Here is a 12,799-nt window from a genome sequence, read left to right on the forward strand (position 1 = left end):
AGATATAGCTGATTACTTACACAAGTAGTTGGTTGTTATATAAGAATATTAAATGATCAAAAATCTGTCTCATCCTTGTTCAACTATTCTAATGCGAAGTCACGTTCTTAACTGAAAAGGGCTCACGTTTTTGTCAAATTTGTATATAATGGGCTTTCAATTTTTTAGGGTAGCTTCAACTAGATGAAGGAACTTTATATTGTCAGTTCTTTTCTAAACAAAAGTACTTTGGTTGTAATCAAGTTTGTTTTTAATCTTTGTAGGATGAATGATATTTAGCTTCTAAGTATCCTACTAGAGGAGGTGTCTTCCAGACCAGAAATTTTCCTACATTTTCATAATTTCATCTTTCAGCTCTCTAACTTCAGGCATATCCTTTTCAGGAGACCATAGTGATAAACAACCATATTCAGGAATGTGTTTGACACAGCCTGTTCATGTAGTCATTTGTGATTATTTACAAGGCGATATCAACAATGGCATTTCCATAGGAAAAAGATTGTGCTGAATGTGTCTTCAAGTAGTTAAGTCAGTTGCCATTATCCTGAATGTTATCTTAACTTCCAGCCTGCATGGTGACTATTGCTTGTTATGTATTTCTTGCTAGAGCCTGTAGGTCTTTGAAATTCCTCGTTGTGGCTTTGTTCAGAGGAACCCACTTTAAGAGGCGTCCGTGTTGTTGTATAGGTCACAAACACTTCCATCCGTGCATCCCTTGCTCCCACATATGCAAACAGCCAGTTCTGTCATCTTACAAAGAAAAGAAAATTCCCGTTGTCACTTTTGTTACTGAGCAGGGCCAAGTAAATAGAACTTGAAGTTAAGCAGAAGGAATGGTAGATATATTATTAGTATGCTGAAACTCAAGCCTTTTAGAATAATCTACAGTTGAGTCCTGTGCCCTTGTAATTGTGAAACTATAAACCCCTGAAGTATCAATTTCTTAAACCTCATTTTCTGCAGTTAGAATTGGTAATTAATTTTTAATTGAGCAAGGTCTAGAAAAGAAATCTTACTTTTTTTACAGTACGGTACAGTGAGCCTTACGTGTGCATCTCTGTGAAGTATCTAAAATAACAGAAGCAATCACACAAAACTTGTTTCTTTCTGTGCTTTTGTTTTCACTTATGGAAAGTCCAATGGGAAAATAAATTGTCTTGTTTTTCATAACAGACATTTAATTAGCTTACTACACATGCAATCTGATAATGAGCTTTTAACAGCAATATTAGAAAGTATTTCTCAAATAATGAAAAATCATAAAGAAAATAATTTCTTTAAAATAATATGATAAAAATTCTGTTAGGTCATAATCTTTATACTGGACATTGTATAGTAGGATAAATTCTAGTATACGTTAGTTACCTGTAGCAGATAATACGCTTCTGTTTCCTCTTCAGTGCTGTTCTTTGCTTCAGATTCTGGTGTAGTGTGGAAACACGCTGCACACCTGGTTGTGCTTTCTGAGTTTGTATGGGAAAAATATGTTTTTACAGTTTACAATATACACTGTAGCTGTCAGAGCAGAAAGCTGCTTCATGTAATTGGACTCTGCAGACTAGAAAATTAACTCCTAGATCAGTTTATTCCAGAAAAGTGTTTCACCTTTCTACTATATACAACTGGCCTGATTAGTTAAAATTAACATAGGAAAATGAAATAATTCTTATTGACAACAGCAGATATGAAACATTCAAAATTTGCATATAATGCTAATTTCATTATTTAATTTCAGTGTATTAATAATTAATTTCCCATTGGCATTCAGGTAGTTCACTTAAGATCTCAACAGAATATGGAGTGTAAAGTTAAAATTTTTACAAATAGAAATATACTTCATGGTGAATCTTTATATACCACCCCTCCTTTTAAACTGTACTTTTAACTGCTTGTGGTACCATTGCTTATTAAGTATTTACAACTCAAGAAGAGAGTGTGTATAATTTTTCTTTTCACTTAAGACTTATCTGAAATGTTTACAGATGGTATCTTCAGTAAGCTGATATTCATCATTCCTTCTTTCAGACTACATAATACAGTACCAGCAGGAGTATTTAAACAAACATAGTAAATGGGAAATCAGTTTTCTTTTATATTCTTTTCCATATAGAACCTGGCAGCTGTTTTCATATATTTGAATAATTTAATTTTTTTATTTTATGTCTGTTAGATAAGAGTCTATAAAAAAATCTTAATACTAGTATATCTTTTCAATAATTGAAGAACACAGCCTTAAATAACAATTTCCCTCCCATATCAGTGTTTAGAAAGAGCCATGAAATTTGCGTTTGAAGAGTTCCACCTCTGGTATCAGTTTGCGTTGTCCTTGATGGCAGCAGGCAAAGTAAGTCTAAATTTTTTCATATAATTCTGTATTGATGGCATTTGATAACAGTGTTTAACGCTTCCATAATTTTAATCTGTAGTGGTTTTGAAAATAATTCTAGTCCTTGAATCAATTAAGTATGCTGTACTCCTGAATTTATTCCCAGTGCTGTACAAAGAATGTTATTATTTGAATAGTTTCTAACTGAGGTGATGATAACAACTATCTTGCCAATAATCTTAAAATAAGCTGATTGAATACAAGCAGTGAGTTATACCAGATCCTATTATCCTGTAAAAGTTGTTAAGGTGTGCTTTTGATGACTTAATTTATACTTAGGTACAAATTAATGCTGATTCGTGGTGTTCTGCAATTTTTTTTCCCTTTGGAAATTTCTGACTTTATCTTCTTTAATGTTGCTGCCTTTGAGACTGTGTATTCTGTGCAATTAATGGATTTTAAAAAAATTATATAAACTAGAAACTTAAGCTTTTAGATGCAATTCTCTTTTTCTTAGTTCTTTTTGCTTTTCACGGACATGTTACAAAAAAATACATTCATCATTCAATGTAAACAACTAATTTTCTAAAATATCATTCTCAAGGGGGATATTTTGCTTATTTTCAGAGTGGGGAAAAGGAATGTATATTCCTTAGAAAATATTTTAGTGGCACATGGGTTTTGAAGAGACTTGGTTCTTCTTCCAACTCTATTTGCTTTGAGTTACCTTCCAAACTGTGATTGGATGGAGGTAAATAAGTTAAAAAAAAAAAAGGAGGAGCAGTGACATTCGATCTTACATCAGTCCTAGTTTTAACTCCCATAGAACACCAAAATACAGCTTGTGTAGAAAACTCTGTCCCGTTCCTTCTCTTTCATTCACCTGTGAGTTTACAGGCCTAGCAACTCTTTTCTGAATTGTGTTCCATTGGAATTACATTCTTAGCAGATGTTTCTCTGGGGATGCTTAATGAAAGTTCATAGGAGTTAAATAACAGTAGCAGTGCCTGAAGTCTTGTCTCACTGGCTTGAAGACCTTTAATGGATTGTCAACAAAATGTGTAGTAATGTCTCCTTCACAAAGGAAAAATAAAGTAAATGGTGGAAATAGGAGTCTTCTATCTGGGAAACATATTTATGTTTTTAGTAGTTTAAATGGAAAATGTTTTAAACAGTCTGCCCGAGCTGTTAAAGTCTTGAAGGAATGTATACGTTTGAAACCAGATGATGCAACTATTCCACTCCTGGCTGCAAAGCTCTGCATGGGATCTCTGCACTGGGTAAGCTTTGCCCCCTGTCTTATCAGCAAGAGCTGTACTAAAATCTTGATTTAGAGATGTAGCAAATACTTTTGCGCAGTGACTGCATGCACTTGGGCATATCTCAAAACACAGCACAGACATGTATATGCACATGTACATCCCTGTTTGAATGGCTAATTTGAAATAGACAGTGGTTATGTTTATCAAGGTAGCAGATTTTGATACATGTCTAAGACATAGCTTAAAATATATGGAAATTGAAACACTGGAAGGCATATCATAAATGCAACTTAGGCTTCTGTTATTTTCTGCATGAGGAAAATAACTTTCTGGAAAATAATGAGGCAAAGCTCTTATAATCAAGGACTCTTCTGGTGGCACCATGTTTGCAGGCAGCTGTGGTTTATGAATTTGTAGTAGGGACAGTTGAGTATTTTAGAGAAACTTGAAATGGGTGTATCTGTACAAAAAACATTAAAGTGATTGAAGATCATCATGTTATTTTCAAGATACTTGTGTAATTTTTAGAAGAATGAGTATATTTAAAAAAGCAGGAAAAGAGAAGGGAAAGATCGCATCTAGAAATTGAGGAAGTGGTGTAGTAGCACAAACATGACTTGTTGAGGCTGACAAAATACAACCTTAATTAAGGTATATCCTAGTTCTGTAAGTTGTTCCCTATGGATTGAGTCCATATGGAGTAGCTTACTGTATTTAGCATTCACAGTTACTGGAATGGATTCAAAGGGGTCTTTTTTTTCTTTCTAGATTATTAAATAGTGAGCTAGCATGGCAGACAAACCTTGATTCTTACGCATTTCTCTGTTTATGGGTTTGCATCCATTCAGCAATGCAATATTCAAAGCAGAGTTCTGCATGGATTTACTGTTTTTTTACAGGGTTAGAGCCATAGTTCTTGTGATTGATTTTCCTGATTAAATGGTTCATGGGTCAAGAACTCTATACAGTGTGAAAATGTAAAAAAAAAAAAAAAAAAGGAAAAAGGTAAAAAAGCACAGTAAGTGTGCTTTGTGACAGATTTCTCTCAATCATAGGAATAGGCTTTTATTTCCTAGGTTTTTATTTCATATTTAGCAAGAAAACTAAGTCTAATGAAAAATGAAATTAGTCCTTCAAAGCAATCATGGCTGAGATTTTAACAGGTTCAGTGTGCCTATTATACATTCTGAGCATTCTTATCATTATGATATAAGATTTAGCTAGTTTTAGACTTACATGGATGTTTTGTATTATTTTCAGTTAGAAGAAGCTGAAAGATTTGCCAAAGCGGTTGTTGATCTCGGCGACAAAACATCAGAGTTCAAAGCAAAAGGCTACTTGGCACTGGGATTGACTTACAGTCTGCAGGCTACTGATGGTAAGACAGGAATAAACATTCACATTTGGAAATTCCCATGGTGCCTAAAAAAGGATACCTGGCAGAATGGTAGACATTAAAGCTTCTGTGTGCAACCATTTTTTCAGTCAATGTATTAAAGCTTTTTCAATTAGTGTGTGGAATGAAATCTCATCATCGTTTGCATCACTGATTAAATGTATCCTTTTTAGCATCTTTGCGAGGGATGCAAGAGGTCTTGCAGAGAAAGGCTCTTCTTGCATTTCAGAGGTGAGTGGGTGTTGATCTTTCCATTTTCTTCTGCTATATGTAGTGCAAAGCTTTTATTATGTGCTATAAAGGGAGACTTGTAGAAGATTGTGTAATGACAACTTCACCTCTGGGAGTCTCCCATCATGAGAACAGAATGTATTTCTTTAGCATGAATTTCCATCATTTTCTGCCAGCATTATCTAAATAGATTTCTAAGGATTTCCCTTTATTTAAAGACTTTTGTATTGCTCTCTAGTATAAAATATTTGCTCAAATATTCTGATCTAGAAGGAAAACCCACACAATGTAATGTTTCAAGTTGTGGTTCAATGAGATAGTATTTCTAAGAGCTGTCCACTGATCAGATTCTATAGGAGGTCTTTGCAATTATCTCTGTAGAAGCTGAGCAATAATTGAGGCTGTGCTGCTGGGACTGAGGGATGAAGTGCAAGTTTTGAGGTATTAAACTAGGGGAAAAATGAAAATTCTATCTGGAAATGTAACAGTGTGGGCAATGACAGTGCAAATGTCATCTTCCAAGTGCATTACCTGGAAGCAGTGTCATTGGGGATGACAGTGGTTTGTGCTCATGGCCTAACGAAATAACAATAAATGGGCAAATGAGAACATTTCTACCCTAATTATAGAAGAAACAAATTTTGATGACAAAGCTGGCAAAAGTGTTGCAGCATCTAAATATGTCTTTTATGTTTGTATACCCTTGAAAACCCTTCTTTGGTGAGATAAACCTAAATGTAGGGAAACAGGCTTGAGCATTAATGTGGAGAGGAGTCCTGGCTTTTTAGTGGTGGTTTTGTATCTGAGGGGATAGGGTTGAAAAAGTGTTTTTCAGGTAACTTTAGAGTGAGGCTGGTATGTGTTGGTCTTTCTTTTTTCTGTCTTGTCTTAGCATTTCCTCTGTGTGTAAATATGTTTTAACGTATCTTTGCTCTTCTGTTCCTTAGTGGTTTTAAATTAAGTTTTTTGCTACTTTGTTTTCTCCCTGTTGAAACAGAACTTTATACCTCCTGGTTTATATCTCCTGGTTCCTCACCCATCCCTCTTGCCACTACTGACTTAATTATCACTGTTTCAAAAATAGTATGCTAACCATTTTTTACCAATTCCGTGCATTCACTACTTTTGAGACCCTAATAGTGAATTGCTTTCTTTTGAGGGTTCTTTGAAACAGCAAGGGATGAAATGGACCACAGTGCGAAGCTAACCCATTCCAGTTTTTTGTCTGCTCACCCTATTCTCCAGTTCAGAATAGTGATAATCAAAATTCTGACAGTCAACTTTTTGGTGGCTTAAAGCCCCCTTCAGCCTGGCCTTGAACACTGCCAGGGATGGGGCATCCACAACTTCTCTGGATGTGTTCCAGTGCCTTACCACCCTCATAGTGAAGAATTTCTTCCTAATATCTAATCTAAACCTACTCTCTTCCAGTTTGAAGACACTACCTCTTTTCCTATCCATACATACCTTTGTAGAAATGTCCTCTCCAGCTCTTCCACAGGGCCCCTTTCGGTACTGGAAGGTGCTGTAAACATCTTCCTGAGCCTTCTGTTCTCCAGGCTAAACAATCCCAGCTCTCTCAGTTTGTCTCTAAAGGAGAGGTGCTTTAGCCCTCTGGTCATTTTTGTGGCCCTCCTCTGGACTTACTTTGACAGGTCCCCATCCTCCCTATGCTGGGGACCCCATATGTGGACACAGTACTCCAGGGTCACGTGAGTGTGGAGTAGAAGGGGACCATCACCTCCCTTGCTCTGTGGCCAGGCTTCTTTTGATGCAGTCCAACACATGGTTGGCTTTCTGGCTGGTAAAAGGACATTGCCAGGTCATGTCAATATTCAGCTTCATATCACTGTGAAATTACTCTTTCTCAGTCTCTGTTGAAATATTGTTGCTTGGTTTTGTGTTATGTTCTCTTTCACCCAGCATACCGGTCATGCCTACTTTCTCTTAGCACATCTAAAAAATAGAATTTTTCCAGGAGATGGAAGTTGAATTCTCTGTCTTCTACCAGTTTATAAAGCAAGCAGCCTGTTCTGGACTTGGTATTTTGATGTGCCTTTTTCTTTTTTTAAATAATTTTTTTGTGGATTTAAAAAAATCACCTATCTAGGGGGCCAGTTCCTGAAGAAATAGAGGTCCTGAAGAAATACACTTAGATTTTGGACCCTTACCTGAGCCAGATTTTGAGGCTCACCAGTTTGTGGTGGTGGCCATTCAAGAAGGTGCTCGTTGTTCTCTTCACGCAGTACTGAGGGGGTGTTTGTTTCACTAACTTTAAAAACAACAACAGAATTAATTTGGAAGACTTTCAGTGCTTTTCCTGTGGTTGGCGTGAACTGAAGTTTCACAGAACTCATCAAATGGTAGATAGATAGTAATGGCTTTATTCTTGCACTATCTGAAACTTAGGTGACAGAAGAAACATTCTCTAAGTAAAAATCTCTTGTTCATGTTTAGTGTTTCTTAATTTGTGAGTTTACATTATAAAAAGTACTGGACCCTGTTAGGTTCTGCCTATACATCTAGTCTCCAACTTACAGGTGAAGTTAACAAAATATGGAGCTGTCCCTTAATAACTTAAAACAGCTTTGAAGCATGTTGGGTGTAGTTACTAAACTAATGGACCAGTGGAGCTGTTTGGACTTGAGAAGACAGAAATGCACAGGTCAGAAGCAGAAGGTTCTCTGTGGTTTTGGTGGTTTAAAGGCCAATTTTGATGGTTTCTCCCAATGGAAGCGACTCACTAAACATTCCAAAGATGATTATTGCACATTATAGTTGTAAATGAGACTCCATTAGAAGAATGCAACAAGTGTAAATAAAAATTAGTTCCAGGCTCCTGCCTAGTACTTACTACACATCATTTTGGGGTACAGCCATAATTTTTTTTTTTTTTTTTTTGTCTTTATGCTCAAGTATCCCCCTGCTAAAAAGCTCTTAACTTGCAGTAGAAATATTGTATTACAGGGGGAAAGTAGAGTGTATTACAAGAATAATTTCCTTAGAGTAGTCAAATGACTAAGACTCAGAGTGTACATTTGACCAAAAAGAAGTGAACAAACATTTTTTTTTAAAAGGTCGAAAAAAGTTGATACAATTAGTCTCTTTAAAGGCATGGTGTTCTGGGGAATTCATGTTTGGATTTTTTTCCCTTTTTTCTTATAAATATTCTAAATAATGACATCCAGTGTTTGTTTAGGAGTACAATTTATTTGAAGAATAATTTTTAGTAAAGATTTATTTTTTAAGATTTAAGCAGAAATGACATAATTATTTTCTATTAGAAATGATTTTTCATGTCCCAAGATACTTCTTTTAAATCAAGGATGATTGAGAAGCATGAGAAAAGTTGCTGAAATGAACACCACTTATATCAAAATCTGAGTATATACATAGTGAAGAGATCTGAATATGAATAAATGAATATATATGCATTTATGGGTATATCTAACCTGTCTGAACAGGGGGAAAATTCACTTTTTATTTTGTTTCTTTGTTTTTAAGGGCTCACAGTTTGTCTCCAACGGATCATTTGGCAGCATTTTATTTGGCACTGCAGCTTGCCATATCCAGACAGGTTAGTTATGTTTTAAAAGTGCAACATCATACTGTCTTATGAAATTAGAATTTGTATCTGTTGATGAATAGAGATGAAGATTTCTTCAATGAAAACCTAGTTTTTCTTGTGCACATATTCATATATATGGAAAAAAACCCTGAAATACTCCCTCCAAACACCTTCAGTCTTACGCACTTCTCCAGAGTTCTGCCAATATTTTCAGCTCTAGGATCAGAAATAAGACAGAAGTATTTCCACTTATGTCAGTATTTATGTTGCTAAACAGAGGGAAAAAAAGACAGTTTTTAAGGTGTTTTTACCTATTATGTGTAATATCTGCTCAAATCCTAGAGAATGGAGCTCTTGAATCTACTCTTTAACAGTTTTACAGTGATTAAATCTTGAGTAACTGCAAATATCTGTGCCCTTCCTGAATTCCTGTGTGAGGCTTGATTATTGTGGACAAAATTACAAAACTTTTTTAGGAAAACTAGAAAATATTTTATTGCTATGAAAGAGATCAGAGCTTAGTCCAGCTTGTACAGCTGTTATGTTTAAGGCATTCTACCATACATCACCTGAATTTGGATAACGTGGAACTACTTTCTGTGTGTCATGGTAAGCCTTTTCCTATGTCATGTTTATTTCACAAAGTAGCCCTGAGCACAGTTGTTTACATTTTCTAGTGACTACTTTTCATTGCTTGAGTAGCACAGAACTTGGACTATGTTAGGTTAGAATAGAATGGATTGTCACTTTACTAGCACAAAATATTTCTGAGGAGCAGGCTATGACTGTGCATTCTGAATTCCAAAATACTTGTGTTGCTTAATTACATTTATTGCTTTTAACACTTACTGTACTTACTTGGACAAAAACATGGGCAGGTGAGGAGATAATGAAATTCTACATAAAGAAAAGTTACTGTTGCTGTCTAACTGTACATTTTGGTTAAGCTTCGCAATTAAAATATTTTCAAAATCATAAAGAAATATAGCCAAGACTGGAAATAGAATATTTTAAGGGGCTGAAGGTAACTGTTTTATAAAAACATGTATCTTTCTTTCCAGGGTAAATTTAATTTTCAGTGTTCACTATAGAGTATCAGGTCCATTTTAAACTTCTGAGTAGTGTCTTACAGGAGTATATAAAATCCTACATGTTACCTGGGTGGGCATTTTGAACATTTTATGGATGTCAATCAAGTAAAAGGCTTCTAATAGTGGTGCTTTCTTTTTCTGCCTTTTTTTTTTTTTTAATTTTTTTAAATCAGATACCAGAAGCTTTGGGTTATGTTCGTCAGGCTCTGCAACTCCAAGGAGATGATGCCAACTCTCTTCATCTCCTTGCACTCTTGCTATCAGCCCAGAAACACTATCATGATGCTTTGAATATCATTGATATGGCCTTGAGTGAATATCCAGAAAATTTTATGTGAGTGAATGTCATGTTTCCTTTCTACGCTTTATCTCATATTTATTTTTCCTGGATTCTCATCTCATTCATTTCAAGAGGGGATGGATTTGAAGATGGGTCTATTTTTTTTTTTCCCAGGCAGTTTTCTTTCCCCAGCCATTTGTTGCAAGTCTGCTTATTAAAGGCTTGTTAATCAGTGATAAAGGATTTGTTTTGGAAGGGAGGTTACAACTGGATAGTTGATCTTAATTTGGCTTTTTCTACACCATCCGTGTAGATAAATTCTCACAGTTGTGTGCTTTGTAGTATGTTTGTGTCTTCTATTTTTATACAATATTGCAAGAAGGATAAACAAGACTTTACTGTTACCTAGGACAGATTTATCCCATCCTACAGTTAACTCTATGGATATTGTATGGAATCTATTTTGTAAAATACATCATGAAACAGAGAATCTTTTCATTTGCTTAGTAAATAACAGTCATCTGAAGCTGGCTGATGGACAACTAAATAAGTGAACAGGGAAGAATCATGTTTGCTAGATGTTCTCTTGTTTAAGAAAGAAATATTTCTTTCTGTTTATTTTTCATGTTACGTGCATCCTAACACACATCTGGATTTTGTACTTTCGTAAGGGGTTTGGGGGTTTTTTGTGTGTTTGGTTTATTTTATTTTTGGTTGGTTGATTTTTTAAAAAATTATTTTCTTATGAAAATCTAATAAAATTCTTTATAGGAAACTATCTCAGGGACTGCTTCCATTAACTTCCAGTCTTCCACTTTGATGCTTTACCAGCTTTCACTAAGGTTGTAATCCATAATATTACACATATCCTACATGCTTATTTGGATAATTTTTTTAATTACTTCATTCTAAATGACTGGCCTATATCATACATTGTTGTTATATCAGCCTACCAGAAAAACATGATTTCTTTAAGTATTATTCATTTGAAAATAGTAACTATAGTGGTTTTTCTTCCTGTTCCTTGGCATTTCATGTCTCCATTTGTCTGTGTCTCTAAGGTATTGTTGCCTTTTTCCTCACAAATCTGACCAGGACCTCTGTTGAAATCACCTCTTGTCAGAACTTCCCCGGCTTGCAGCCAGTTCTGTGCAATGGCTTTTGTTGCCTTTTGCTATATCTCACTTTCTAGTTTATCTACACACCTGTGACTTGTCTCAGTTCTTATCAGGGGCTTCTATACATGTTTCACAATTTCAGAACTATGTAGCAGTTTCTCTTTCATATCTGTTTGTGCTTTCCTCAAGACTGAGGGACTTGTCAGTAAGTCAAGGTTTGAGAGGCAATTAAGTATCAGCTTCCTAATTTTATATTTTTATGACTTTGACTGTCGTCTTCTGTTCTCATTTCATCTTCTGCCGCTTAGAAGCATTGTAAATAACGTAGCTGCAACTGCTGTGTCTCAGAGTAGTAATAGTCCAGAAGTATTTCTGAAACTGTAATTTCAGAACTCCCTATTGGTATAAGAGAACTCCCTATTATGTGAATCTCTGTTGTAATGAGAGAACAAGGGTTCATTCAGTAAAATGTTTAAAAATACTCTTGTGAGCATTCAGAAGGTATTTATGGGTTTTTCAAATGTAGTTCATGGCTTTTCCAGAGTAGTTTATACTACAACTCTGGTTAAACATGTTGTCTGAGTTGTACATTATAGAACTGATCTTTGTATTAATGTATGCATATATATTGATCATACAGATCATATAGTGGTTCTAAATTGTTGGTCCTGTTGTATAATTCAGACTCAGTGGTGATACAGTGTGCTGTGTTACAGTGTACTGGTACAGATCAGGGAATTTCAGAGGAGTATCTTGGCAGTAGAATCACCATCAGATGCTGAAGAATCCAAGGTGAAACAGTTAAATGTATCTCTAGAAAGTCTTTCAGCGTCTCATTTTTAGTGCTGTCAAGTTCCCAGAGAAGCTGAAAATATGACTGAGATTTCTTGTCTGCTCTCTGCAATTGATACTGACAGCCAGACAGGCACATCTGGTCAATAATATAAATTTGGATTGATTTTATCATGTAACTGGGTTATTTTTGCAAGGATCTATCAGCTTTTGAAGACTATATGTGGTCTCGAAATGGTTGACAATGTGCATGTGTGTATATATAAAATACAAAACACACCTGCTTAGTGTATTGCTGAGTCCATGTTCTTGTTTTGCAACTTCTATAAACAGTATAATCTCATGGTATTTCCTAGTAGATTGGAAAGAGATCCTCTTGTGTTCCTCTACAGCTTGCTGGTTTTTAAATGCTCTTGTTATAAATGAGAGGACCAAATTCGATAAATCAAAATTTGGAATTTTATTGAGAGACAAAATGACAGTCTCGGACAGCCACAATTAAAAGGACAGCGTCGAGCCCGGGGTCGCCGCTGGGTGAACAATGATAACACACTCTGCCAGTCTGTTATCCCCAAGTTCACATTTTTGGTTTGCAGCAGTCTCTTTTTATACACTGGATCGCGGAGAGAGGCTCGGGATGTCGAAAGTCCTCCCTCCGAGGCATCTTCATTAAACATGCAGATCTCAGTTCTGAGAGTCTGAATGTATCAGCGGAGGAGGACAATGCTGTTAATG

At 35.5% G+C, this 12,799-nt stretch overlaps 1 protein-coding gene across 3 annotated transcripts in view; it reads left to right on the forward strand.

Moving 5' to 3' along the window:
- Positions 1–12,799, forward strand: part of TTC7B (tetratricopeptide repeat domain 7B) — a 126,904-nt gene that overhangs the window by 56,163 nt on the left and 57,942 nt on the right. For all 3 annotated transcript variants that reach the window (XM_040067348.2, XM_040067345.1, XM_040067347.2), the window contains exons 10-15: positions 2,261–2,344; positions 3,502–3,606; positions 4,849–4,966; positions 5,158–5,215; positions 8,720–8,792; positions 10,048–10,208. In XM_040067348.2, coding sequence (XP_039923282.1) covers positions 2,261–2,344; positions 3,502–3,606; positions 4,849–4,966; positions 5,158–5,215; positions 8,720–8,792; positions 10,048–10,208 — 599 coding nt within the window. The remainder of the gene's footprint in view (positions 1–2,260; positions 2,345–3,501; positions 3,607–4,848; positions 4,967–5,157; positions 5,216–8,719; positions 8,793–10,047; positions 10,209–12,799) is intronic.

The sequence above is a fragment of the Hirundo rustica genome, chromosome 6 (assembly GCF_015227805.2).
Source record: "Hirundo rustica isolate bHirRus1 chromosome 6, bHirRus1.pri.v3, whole genome shotgun sequence".
In the NCBI taxonomy this organism is placed as follows: Eukaryota; Metazoa; Chordata; class Aves; order Passeriformes; family Hirundinidae; genus Hirundo; species Hirundo rustica.